The following is a 13,652-nucleotide window of genomic DNA, read 5'->3' as shown; positions in this document are numbered from 1 at the left end:
TGCCGCGCTGCTGAGTCACGCTCGGCGGCCCCGGCCTGCGCGCAGCCGGCTCCTGCGGGCTCCCTCCGGGCCTTGCAGCCGATCTCGCCGCCGGTGCTGGGAAGGTCCCCTTTGGAGACCGAGGCTTTGGGAATAATTCTCTCTCCCTGTAGGATGGCATAGTCCTCGGAGCAGATACGAGAGCAACTGAAGGAATGGTTGTTGCTGACAAGAACTGTTCAAAAATACACTTCATTTCTCCTAATATCTAGTAAGTATTAAAGTTATTTACTGTGTAATGGTATTGTAATAGTGTTGCGATTTTTAGCCGCGTCCTTTGCTAACAGCAAATATTAAGGTGCACTTTAAAATGATAATTTATTAGCAAGACTTGGGGATTTGTGGTAGTTCATTTACACTTAAACAGGCTATCTTGTTTCATACTCTGAAAATACTGACTGTATGTGAAATTAATTTCCTTGGTTTTACAGTGAGAAAACTTCTACTTGTTGGATAAAGCATAGAGTTGTTTCCCCACTCCTCCCCACCTTTTCCTAACTTGCTCATAATATTTTTCAGTTGTTGTGGTGCTGGAACAGCTGCAGATACTGATATGACAACTCAGCTGATTTCTTCCAATCTGGAGCTCCATTCGCTATCTACTGGACGACTTCCAAGAGTTGTCACAGCTAATCGCATGCTAAAGCAAATGCTTTTCAGGTAACTGAGTGGGTTTCTTGTTTATTAACAATGCTGTTAAAAACCACTAGATAATATTTAAGCTCCTGTGAAGGAACATCCTTCCTCAGCCTACTTAATGTTCATAACAAGACTTTAGGAAAGATTTAATAATTGCTCTTTGCTGCATAGGCTTTTGAACTGAGATGGAAGAGAAATCAAGTCTGTGGTGTTTTAGAGAATTGATGCTATAGTTGTACAGTGTTGCTAGTGTTTACACTGCAAAAATAGAAGGCCAGTAGTTTAATAAAACTGTTGATCGCACCCTTGGAAACTGATGTGTATCTTTGTGGCAAGATGGCTGGACCAGTAATAATCTTGTAATGTGCAAGCTTGTAAAATTGAGACTTTCATATGACTTGTAATAGAATGACTACCTCAAAATATATTTTAATTTCAAAAGAATAAAGTGTTTAACCATTTGAAGCCCATAGCTGTTAATATAGAACTCTGCTGGTGGTATAGTGAGATAAGTGAGTAAAATGGTTAGAAGTTGTACTGCAGTTATCTTAAGATTTTATTTGATTGCTTGACTGATCACAGACCATTATTGTGTGGCACTTGAACTTCCTAAGTAGCAGCATAACATAGAACATGCCCTTAGATTGAGGGCATACTCTCCAAACTTTTAAGTATTCCAGTACTGTTTAGTACTGTCTTTCGCAGAAGTAAAAAATGCTGTTAAAAGAGAAGGAAAGAAACGAGTGTATTCAATTAAAGATATTGTTCAAGCTATTGGAAAGTCTCCAGGAAGGTGAAATAAAGCAATGAAAAGAAAATGCTTTGTGCAACCAAGTGACCTAGATAAATTACAATAATTCAGCTCAGTCGCTTAATGCTGTATTGATGGGCAGTTTGCCTTTTTTTAAGTGTGTCACAAAACAATTTAAAAAGTTTAAAGCAGCCAAGAACATCTCATGGGGGAAATGAAGGAATATGTTTTCTTTGAAGTCTTTAAATAAAAACTTAATTGCAAATACAGGAATTTCATTTAAGGCTTGAAAACTAATCCGAATTCTCTCCCTGTTAGCACAAATGTCTCATCCAGCCTGCTTGTTTGTTCTGCTTGACACTTAAATATACTGTGTTTTAGTAAATTTCTTAGTTTAAACTGTTGGTCACAGATAGTAAAAGTAGTCTTTCTGTTACAGAGATGTACCTGGTGTAGTCATGGAAAAATTCTGAAATGCATACATTGTGTTAAAAAGAACCACAGCTTTATTGTCGACTTTTGGATTCACATATAAACGTTGCTCTTAGGTATCAAGGCTACATTGGTGCTGCCCTGGTTTTAGGGGGAGTAGATGTCACAGGACCTCACCTTTACAGCATATATCCCCATGGATCAACTGACAAGCTGCCTTACGTTACCATGGGTAAGTGATACTCCTCAGTATTGTAACACAACTGCCTGGTAAAAAGTGTGAACATTTCAAATTATTACTTAAAATGTTTTTACTTAAATTCCATTGTTGCTGGGAGCTGTACAGACCTCAGACTTCAAAGAAAAAGTTGTACCTGTATTTGTAAGGCAGGTGCACCGTTCTGTTTTTTTTCCTAACACTCAAAAAACATGGGCTATTATACTAGCTAATCTAAGCTGCCAAAAAAGTCGTATTAGGAAAGTTGCTGTGTGGGTTCCCCAGCATACTTTAGAGCAAGAGAATTGTGGGATTCCCAAAAACTTGCTTTAAAAAAAAAACCCCTTAGAAACTTGATTTGCAGATAGTCCTAACTCATGATTCATATAAAGTCTCACTTGGGGAATTACATTCTGCCTGAAGTTTTTCTGTAGTTTCATTAGGAAAAAAATGTGCCTGCTTTCTCCTTTGGGACTGTTGTATTTCTGTGTTACAGCTGCTACTTAGCATGAATTTTACTCAAGGTGTTGCCTCACTGCAGTGAAGCACCTGGTTTACTTGCTACACATAATAATTGGTCTTAACTACTGTATGGAGCTTCTCAGTAAAGAAGTTTAATTCTGTCTATTGTTGGGGTCAACTTGACATCAGTAGCCCACCATCAGGTTATTAAGTGTTAGTACCCCAACTCTTGTGTCTATGTAACATTTTCTGTAATAACAATAACTTGAGCTATATGTATATGCAATTCTGTGTACATCTCATTCAGTTTCGAATTAGGGAGTGTGAGAATACTGAAAGCTGAAACCACAGATTTTTCCATGCTTTTTTGGCGTTCAGGTACTACCCTGTTGAGACCAGTTACAAAAGCAATGTTCAAGATATTGTAAAATACGGTCTTGGTAGATATATTCTTATTTGCTGGTGTCGTGGTTTAACCTCAGCTGGCAACTAAGCCCCACGCAGCCGCTCGCTCACTCCCCCCAGTGGGATGGGGGAGAGAATCGGAGGGGTGAAAGTGGGAAAACTCGTGGGTTGAGATAAAGACAGTTTAATAGGCAAAGCAGAAGTCGTGCACGCAAGCAAAGCAAAACAAGGAATTCATTCACTCCTTCCCATGGGCAGGCAGGTGTTCAGCCATCTCCAGGAGGGCAGGGCTCCATCACGCATAATGGTGACTTGAGAAGACAAACGCCATCACTCCAAACGTCCCCCCCTTCCTCCTTCTTCCCCCCGCTTTATATACTGAGCATGATGTCCCATGGTATGGAATGTCCCTTTGGCCAGTTTGGATCAGCTGTCCTGGCTGTGCCCCCTCCCAGCTTCTTGTGCACCCCCAGCCTTCTCAGTCGGTAGAGTATGGGAAGCTGAAAAGTCCTTGACTAGTGTAAACACTACCTAGCAGCAACTAAAACATCAGTGAGTTATCAACATTGTTCTCACCCTAAATCCAAAACACAGCACTGTCCCAGCTACTAGGAAGGAAATTGACTCTACCCCTGCCGAAACCAGGACAGCTGGCTTGTGGTGTTTTTTTTTTTCTTTTAAACTATAAACAAGAGTATGGAATAACTTGGAAATAAGTACTTTGTGGTAGCAGAATGCAAATCATAGGCAGCTCTTCTGGAGTGTCTTGTCTTTCTCACTTAAAAAGCAGAAACATTGCTCCATTACTGCCCAGTTCTACAGAAAAAGGTGAAGAACACCTACAGGAGAGAATTAAACTTTTGAACTCCTCAGTGCTGCTTTGCAGTAGCAATAATTTCAAGTTGCGAAATGGCTCTTGAGCATAGACCCATTTACCTGTGATCTTGCTAAACAACCCAATTAGAGGCCTCTTATGAGTATATTCAGGAAGATACTGTATTACAGAATACAAAATCTTCATCTCTAATCTTGATTTGTGAATTTAACTTATCATTCCTCTTATGTCTTCTAACTATTTTTTTGTCCATGTCCTCTAGATAAAATTGTTTCTTTAGATGTCTTGTTCTGTTTCTTAATTATTGAGGGATGCTTGGAGAGTCCCTGTGGTAAGAATCCTGAAGTAATAAGCTATAATAAGCTTTGCGACTTGCAGGAGAGCCTTAGTGATCACCATCATCCTCGTTTTTGGGGTTGTCTTTTTTTTTTTTTTTGAGAAGGGAAATAACGCATTGTTGAGGGAAGGACACATCTTGAAATATTGCAGAACTTGCTCAGTCTTTGGCAAAGGGAGCATTTTCAATAGTAGCGTCGACCTTGTTTGATTTAGTTCTGAATTCTTTTGTGATTTATAGACAGGTAATCTGGGAGTAAAGGGTAAAAAATGGTAAGAGATGTCACTGAGACACTGGTAAGAGATTAAACTAGTGCCTTCTGAGCTAATAATATTCTTGTGCAGTTTCATCTGTGGCTTTTAAGGTTAATGCTCTACTGAGAATATCATATATCTGGAAAAAGTAAAATTCCAGACATAACCGGGGTTGCAATTATTTTTGCTCCGATCACTGAAGAAGATACTGTATCACTTCAGATTTGCATTTCATTTTGAAGACTTGGATGATTTTTTTAAATGAAGTCTTGGTTTCAGTCAAGCTATAGAAGTGTAATGTAGAGTCCAAATAAATATATCGGAAAAGAAAATGATCTGAAAATGAAGTGTGTCAGATTAGGAAATTGGATTCAGCCTATGTCTGATGCAGCTTTTATGCTGACTTTGTGATGGGAATATATAACTTCAATTTTAGCTAATATTTTTCTGTTCATGGTTGGCATTTCCAGATAAAACACCTACTTACTATATTCTTGGAAATGTTAAAGGTTTTTCTTTTTCTTCTGGATCTTTGCACTACTGAAACAGTGCAGCTGTTAAACTGATCATCTGATTAACTGTATAATGAGAACTGTGATTAACTTGCAGAAATTCTGCAGAGGTGGTATTGGACCAATAGATGGTGCCATTACCTTAGGAACTGGCAAATTCCTTGGCAAATAAAATCCACGTAACAGTCATGTGATGTCATTGTTTAGCCTTTGATATAAAAAAAAGTAAATGTCTGATTATTATAATTGCCCTATACCCACTATTGTAGTTAACTGTAAAACTATAACTCTGTACTCATAGCTGCTAGTAGTTGATTGCCTGAATAAAGTACACAGTTTGTTATGTACATGTTTACTTTCGTGCCTATGTTTTAAAAGCTTTAAAATGTGGCATTTCTGAAAATCCTGGCCGCCCCTCCCTCCCTCCACAAAAATAACACAGTAGCAGAATAAGTTCAAACAAGTAGGAAGGTACAGTATCAATGGATTAAGTTCATTGTAGCTTAAACTTTGATTTGCTGTCAGCTGTACCAGGTCTCCCTCTGGTGATTCACATGTTATTTTTGTCCATGCTGTCAAACAAAGCCCTTCTCAGCATAAATGTCCTTTACCTTTCTACACCCAGTACACTGATACTTTCTCCGGATAGGATATATTTTATTAAAAAGATTTGCTTATGTATATAAATGAAAGATAGAACTGAGACAGCAGAAAAGGTATCAAAGGTCAAATCTAAGATAGTAGTTGGAATTTTATTTTTATCTTATTTAGACTAATCTATTGTTTTTTTTTTTTTCCAAGTGTTCTAAGGGCAGTTTATTAAATCAGGGTAGGTATTTTTGGCCAGTTAATTTCTGGAAATTCAGTATTAAATAGGAAAGGTTGTTGAGGTGTTGGGTTTTTGTTTGTTTTAATGTACTGGAGTGTGTTTTTATTTAGCTGGAGTGTGTTTGTGGATGGACAGTGGTGTCCTCCCTTGTAAGGGAGACTTAAAAGATACTCGGTGCTTACTCAGGAGTGAAAACATCAAATTAAACTTTATGCTGACAAAGGATAAAACTGGATTTCAGCAAACGATGCAAGATTGTCTGATTGCTTGGCTTGTCTAGGAAAGCTTCTGGCCAAGACTTATAATGAAATGTATGCATAAAATTAAAGCACTTGAAGCCTGTAGTTCAGCTTTCGGAAACAGTAAGTATGTTCCAGTTGTCTCCAGTGGCTAAAGCTAGTCCCCTGGTACAAGTGTTGCTTCATATTCATAAATCAGCTCTTCACGCATTGCCAATGTTGTCCTGCAGAGCAAGCACTACCACTGCTGAGGCTCAGCCCCTCAGCCAGGAACCAGGGTGAAAAATGATCCCAATCGATGGGGCTGTGGAGATCACTGAATTTTTACCTAGAATGAACAGCAAATTGAATAACAATGAGTGCGTGTGAATAAATGCCCTGTCAGGGAGCCCTGACACTGATGGATTAGGAAGTGCTAAATGTTACTCTCTCAAGGCTGTGTACATCCTCTGGTGTGGCAGGCTGAGGTAGCAAACAGGTCCTTGAGTGATGAAAATGGACGGTGCTTAGCAATAAGAAGTTGTCTTCCATGAATGTTCTGCTAAAAAGATCCAGTTCCTCTGTTTTAGAAAAGCTACTGCAGTTGCAAAACATGGTGGAAATTATTGTTGGCTGGATTTTTTGCTATATATCAATAACTATCTTTCGCTTTAAATCAATGCTGAAGTGGTACAACTCCTCAAGTAAAGGCCAAATGGGATTTTTAAAGTGAGTTTATTACAGTTTATTCCAGAAAATTTTTTAATACCTTAGTTGTGAAAACTTAAGAAATGACCAATGTTTCTTAAGGAAGAAAAAAATAAAATCTCTTAGGGTCTCATAACTTCTCTGGTTCATGCTAAATATCAGACTGAAAAGCATTTGTCTCAGAATACAGCTCTGCATCTCAGTTTCTCTAGTTCTTTATAATTTGCTTGGCAATCAAGTTTTATATATTTAGGTGCTAGATTAATACTTCCTGAATATTTGTTTGTAAAGTGTAGCTTACTGAAAACGTATGCAAAATAAATTTGTTGGAATTGATATGGCACTTCTTTCTTGATTGTGTTTCCAAGGTTGTTGAAGTGTAACTGTTCATAGCAGTCAATGGTTTAAAAAAAACAAAACAAACAAACTAGCTGAAAGGTGAGGGTTTTTTCCTGAGTGTTAATAATACAAATACATGGTGACTTTACCAATGATACTTTGTTTTAATTATCCTTATTGCTCATACACAGAACAGTTGTAAACTTCCAACAATTAAAAAAAAAATTCCAACAAAGAAAAGTTCCTATTTCTGCATTGGTTGTGTGTTGTTAAGATTTCAAACTAAAGTTGTCTGTCTAAGATAAATATCTGGTTTGGTATTACTTTGAATCTGAGCTAAGCCAAAGATGCTATTTAATGATGCATTATCTCACAGCTTTCCTGAATGTTTTAATAGATTTGAGGTTGCTAAGATGCAGCTGTTCAATGTTGAATCCTAACTGGTAGAGACTTAAATCAGTTACTGTGTGTATGAGGTGGGAATGTCTATCCCTAATTAATGGCTGGTGTTTTGCAATGTTTGGGTTTTATCTTTCTCCAGACATTATGTTTGGGAATTGTTCAGCTTGTTTCTACATAAAGGTAAAGCATGCTTGTAAAAAATGAATTACTGGTGGGCACTGAATACATGGATAAGAGAACAGCTGTTTCCCCACATACAAACAAGTCCTCCACAGACCCTTAATATCTAAGTTTTCTGTGCTTTTATAGGTACTGCAATAAGAAAACCATACTTCCAATGTTTACTTAAGTTCACAGACTTTATTGCCAGCTCTCCTGTTACAATGCATTGCTTTCACAAGTCGGTTGAACTACTTGGAACATTGTGGGGTTGTTTGGATCGTGTGTGGAATTTGACAAGTAGAGGGAAGTTGGTGTAATTGGATAGTGAAGTTCGCAACTGCGCTTGTGAGCAACTGTCCACTGCTGGTTTTCTGCATTTCTGCATGGATGGTCAAGTGATGGGGTTTCAGTCCACCAGCAGTGCAAATAGGGGACTGGGGGGAGGTTTCTTAGTTAATGTGCTACAGGTGAATGTATGCATGTCACTAGTATTTTTCAAAATGGTTCATATTGCTTTTGCCAAACAGCAGATGATTTGTTTTGGTGCAGGAACTCAGAAGTATACATTTATTTGTGTCTCTAAAAAACACAGTGTTTACATCTGGTGCTAGTAAGAGTAAAGAATTTTCATTGTGCTATTTAAGATTACAAAAATCTGTTCTTTCAGAGAATGCTTAGCTATGCTGCAAGACTTTTGCTAAGGCGCTTTTTTAAAATGCAAGCTTATAAAACTTAATAGGATTTATAAGCAGTAGAGAAAAAAACCCTGAGTTTATTAAGCTTTTCCAGCTTTACATCCTGTTCTGTTAGAACCTCCTTGGGATTGTGGTTTTTAGATGTAAATGTCTACATGTAGGTTTAAATAAATTAAGACTTTCAACAACTCTTTGAAAACTTACATTATAGGACTGTCCACATTTTTTTTAAAGTTGATATTAAATTTGGCATTTATTTGCATCTTGGTAATATAGCAAGATAAATAATTAACAGAACAATTCTTCATGTATAAAGGACTTCATGTAATGTAACATAAGGTTCCCCCCCCTGGTTCCCCCCTACCTTTTTTTTTCTTCTTTATAAGTCTACTGAGTTGCCCATAGGTTCTTTTGGGAACTTCCTTTAAAAAGGAGCTGGAGGAATGAATCCAGTCTGAGCCATGTGTGAGATTATTGCAGTATTTGTGTTACTGATAACTTTTTATTTGTCAGTAGAAGTTTTGAGAAATTAAGACTACTTTTTCTTAGCTCAGTAGCTTTAATGTAGTAATTTTTGTCAAATATAACCTTTATACTTTCATTCTTGCACGTTTTTTAGTCTTTATACTCTAATTTTTTCAAAGAACCCTTATTTAAGGGTAAGATTGTCTCCTAGTTTTGAGGCTTCCCATTCTGCTTATGGTAGGCTTTCATTTGAGTGTAGTAAGAATGTGGTCTTGGTTTGAGACCATATCTCAGATCCCCCCCCCATTAGAAATGTTCTTATGTCACTCCACAAGAAGAATTATTTTATGGTTCAAGTCCTGTATTTGTTTTGGAACACACCTTATTTTGACCTTCTTCGAAGGATCAGTAAAATTCCTTTTATTTTTGATCTGTTCTGTGATATCAGCTGTTGTATTAGCGGTTCATTTCTGCTATTAGTTGCTTAAAAATCTTATTTATTCACAGTTTCAGCATTTAAAAAATGGAGCCATGTATTGCTCCAAGGTGTAAATGAATAGTCATTGCCTGTAATACAAGTACACACTTAGAGTGTCTTACTGCTTTTAGATGTGATGTATTTGGTACTGTAAAGGTAATGATCCTCAACCACAGCAATATTCTGTAACAGCAATATCTGTCATATTCATCGGGATTACCATGTTCATTGATTTGTGTCTGTAAATCTGCTGTTTCTACCCTTTAAATCTGATCTATAATTGGACCTCCTTAAATGGTTCAGATAAGGTAGTCTGTATTTTCTCAACAGTGTCACTGTCAGCTTCTCCTCTTTCATTATACATTCAGCAGACTTGATAAAATCAGCAGGACACCTCATTTGAAACTGTTTAATCGCTGCCTTTTTCTTTCACTAAACCATTGAGGTGGTCAAGCGATATACACAAATCATTTTAAATAGAAAATATGGCTTTCTCTGTGACCCAGCTAAACAGATAGCAGTATGCAAAACAAGTTAAAAAGTAATAAATGCCAAAAAATCTTCTAATTGGAGTAAAAAATTGCAGGTAACTTTATTCACTCCCCAAAAGTAGCGTGCTCTGAAATATGGTTAGGGCCACAGACAGATAAGATATCTTACTGAAGACTCACTCTTCCTGAACAAAGCAAGTTTACAGTTTCAAATAGTATCGTACTGCTTTTTGTATTAATTTATGGAAAGCACATTTATAACACCTGCAGTTACAGTGCTTTGGGTGGAGATGGCTTCTGTTCCATTACTACACTTGCACTGCATCCTTTAAGAGAAGTAACGTTAAACTCGTGTTTTCGTATCTGTCATTTTGTCTGTTCAGCTGTTACTGTTCAACGCAAAAATAATGGCACAAAGTAAATGCATACTAAACTCTTTTAAAGTAGATATGGGAAATAACCTGATGGCAGCAGCCAGCTACCCTGTTACCATTGCTAGTTTACTCATCCCTGTGCGTAAAGGTGACTGTGCCAGGGCAGCTCGTTAAAGCAATCTATTCTTTCTGTGTGTCTTAGTATTAAGTGACATGCCCTCTAATGTGGCCAGGCACAAAAGCGGGACAGGAGAAATGGAGGAGTAGGAATTACAAACTGTGGCATTCAGTTAACTCTCTTTTTCTAACCTCACTTTTCATATCTTAGTGTTCAAAATAGTGAAACGAAAGGCTGTCGGAATGGGGACCATGACAAGTCTGTGTACACTAGCTATAAACTTAAGATTAAATTGGGTGCTGGACTTAAAGAGGGTAAACACTTTAGAGTGTATAGTAAGCTAAGGTAGACTTCAGACTGGTTTGTGTTGATGATATTTGTTCTCTTGTTCTTTAAAAAAAATACTGTATCTAAATACACTGGCTAAATAAGTGTCCTAATTTTGTTACCGTAGGTTCTGGATCATTAGCAGCTATGGCAGTATTCGAAGACAAATACAAACCAGACATGGAGGTAAGAAATTTTTTAAAGCTCAGTGTTTCTTCCTTCAATAATTCTCATGATTGTAAGAATTTAAGAGGCTTGAAGCTTTAAAAAAGTTAAATCTGCTCTAGTTTCCCTGCGCTTAAAATGTACTAATGTCAGCTTACTGCAAAGCTGTAAAAGTTGATGGGTAAAATAAATTTAAAGAAATACAGCTTCTTGGAAATTTATGTATGGAAAAACTTGTGTGATTTGAATGTAGGTGAAAGCTTTAAAAACATAAACTTACTGGTTATAGTTGACTTCAGGAATTTAACAACCCTTGCATAGTCAATATTGCTGTTTTTCCCTCAGTCAGTCCTTCTCTCAGTCTTGAAAAGAGAATGCATGATTGTAAAGGCAACAAAAAAATGTTCAAGTAGTGTATGAAACCAATTAGATTTCCAGTTGATTGGCTGTGTTCAGAACTAGTAACTGCACTTTTATTTTTAATATCTACTTAAAAGCTGATTATCAGAAGATTTATAAGGTTGTGGGTTGTTTGTGTTTTGCTGATGGTCTTGATAAAAATTGAAAAATGTTTGGTTGTTCACTAAAAGCTGGAGTGTCATGATTAAGATCAGAATAAGTTATTCAGTTATTTCTTATGAATGTATGCAGTACATTATTTTTGTATTATTTGTAGTATTTCCTTACACTTAGTTACACCATGTTCAGTGCCTACTAAACTAAACAGTGAAAAATCCAGTTATCTGCAGACTATTGAGGAAAATAAAACCAAAACAATTAAAGGGCTTTCTGTGACCATATTTTGTAAAATGCCTCAGTAATGTCAAGCCCTCTTTTAAACCACATTAATCTCTTCAGACTTTCTGTGAATGCTCCTTCTCATTCCAATCAATTAATAATTTCACAGTAAAGGAAAAAAAAACTGAGACTTGAACACAAAATTGAAAATTGAACTTACTAAAAATGACTTGTAACACAGTTGCAATAATTTCAGCCTAAAATGCAGATATAACAAATCTTAGAGCTTTTTACTATCACTGAATAAAGTGGAAAAGGAAAAGTAGATTTACTTCAGAAAAGGTCTTCAGATGTTCCTCATCTTTGTACTGCAACTGCTGTGGGTCTTTTCTTCCCCTTCAAATGTTGGTGTAACTGCAGTAGCACTTTCAGGTGATGATCCCGTAAGTCCACTGAGTTCCTCTCTAAAATAAATTGATTAAATTTAAAACTTAAAGTGGTGTGTCATATCCTGTTACATCTCCTGAAGAAACGTGACATGTAATAGCAGTTGATTTAAAAAAACAAAACAAAACAGAAAAAAAAAAAAACCCCACCCCAAAACTTGTCATGAGAAGCTTTCTGGTAATTAAACTGACTAAGAGTTAGTAATAAGCAGTTTTCCAATTATTCCTGGAACTGGCTCCTTTTCTGTCAGTATATATGAAATTTATGAAAATGCAGTAAGATCAGGATTCCTGTGTTGCTGCAATGTTTTGGGCAGTATCTGAAGACACTGGACTTCTGGCATCTAGTATATTTATAAATGCTATCAGAAATATTGGAATATTTTTAATAGGCACTCAAGTTTCTTCTGTACGTAGCATTACACTAGATGACTGATGGAAAGAAGCACTAGATAGAGGTAAACTCTGCTTTTTTTTTTCCTCTCCCCTCATGCCACTGTAAGAATGAGAGTGTCTTTTTCCAGCCTCTTCTTGTGTGACTGTGCACTTGGCATGTGTGCTATTCATACTGAAAACATGGACTACAAATCCTTGGAATCAACAGCTACAGCATAATATTCTGCTTTCAAAGATACAAATGTCAAAGAGCTGTGCTATGTAACTAAAAATTTCATCTTATTCTCAGCTGGTTTTCAAGCTTGTATTTTAAGTCATTCTTTGTGTAAGAGCAACCAAAAAAGGCACCAAAAACTGGTAAATCTCCAACTTTTCCTATTTAGAAAGGTCATCCTAATTAAATTGTCTTCATACACAACCATAAATGGCAGCAGATATTCACTGTTATAACAAGGATGTTGAAATGCAGCCTACCAATTTGTTGAAATAGATATTTAGATCTTTGAGACTTGTATGCATCTTAACCCTTCCTTTGTTTTTACTAGATATTCTGTTATCTAATAACAATTTAGTAATCGTATTAACTAAACCAGCAAAGTTTCAGGCGATAATGCTCAACTGTACTCTTAAACACTTCATGTTCTGTTATGGCTACCAGCTTAAAAGACTTACCTTTTAAGTCAGATGTGTGTTTTTTTTTCTGGTAAAGTAACAAAATAACAAATTATATTTCTATTGAAATTAAAACAAATCTGAAGCACACTATGTATATTTCACATAAAACTTGCTATGAAATGGCAATGATGATAAACTTAAAATTCCTGGAGACTAATTTAATAAAATGGGTAGAGGATTAATATTTTTCTGTCAAGATCAATACTGCTTTCTTTTGCACTAATTGTCAGAATATCTTGCTAGGGCTACTGGAGGGTAGTGGTGTGCTTCAAGACCATCACATCACAGAAAAATGATTCAAAGGCAAACTGCCCTGCACCCTCTGGTATCGACTTGCAAATTAGCATCTGGAATGTAATTAAACAAGCTTAATGAAAGTAGCAGCTGAATACTACTGGAAAAGACAATCAGCTTTTTTGCCTCTGATATATATTCTGTACTATTGAAGCTGATCACCAAACGCATCATGTGAGCACAGTTAAAAAAAATTAGCATTTATTTGAAGAATAGGAACTGTTTTTCATTCTGTTACGCTTTTGGCATGCACTGGTGTCCCATGAGAGCCATGCCACAGCAGATAGTGCACAATATTTATAAATCCATGACAGGCAATAATAGCAACTTGAAAAATTCTTTTGCTAGAATTTCAAGTTGAGAGCTGCCAAAAGCTGAGAGGATCAAATCTGCAGTGGCAGCTGCTGTGCCCTACAGTTAGAATCGTAGACTTTGAAGATGCTCGACTT

At 36.7% G+C, this 13,652-nt stretch overlaps 1 protein-coding gene across 1 annotated transcript in view; it reads left to right on the top strand.

Annotated features, from left to right (window-relative positions):
- Positions 1–120: 120 nt before the first annotated feature.
- PSMB7 (proteasome (prosome, macropain) subunit, beta type, 7) overlaps positions 121–13,652 on the top strand; it is a 27,450-nt gene continuing 13,918 nt past the window's right edge. The window contains exons 1-4 of the mRNA XM_009318781.1: positions 121–250; positions 559–699; positions 1,978–2,093; positions 10,617–10,675. Coding sequence (XP_009317056.1) covers positions 195–250; positions 559–699; positions 1,978–2,093; positions 10,617–10,675 — 372 coding nt within the window. The 5' untranslated portion in view covers positions 121–194. The remainder of the gene's footprint in view (positions 251–558; positions 700–1,977; positions 2,094–10,616; positions 10,676–13,652) is intronic.

The sequence above is a fragment of the Pygoscelis adeliae genome, unplaced genomic scaffold, assembly GCF_000699105.1.
Source record: "Pygoscelis adeliae isolate BGI_AS28 unplaced genomic scaffold, ASM69910v1 Scaffold230, whole genome shotgun sequence".
NCBI classification, from domain to species: Eukaryota; Metazoa; Chordata; class Aves; order Sphenisciformes; family Spheniscidae; genus Pygoscelis; species Pygoscelis adeliae.
This window is presented reverse-complemented; position numbering and strand designations above follow the sequence as displayed.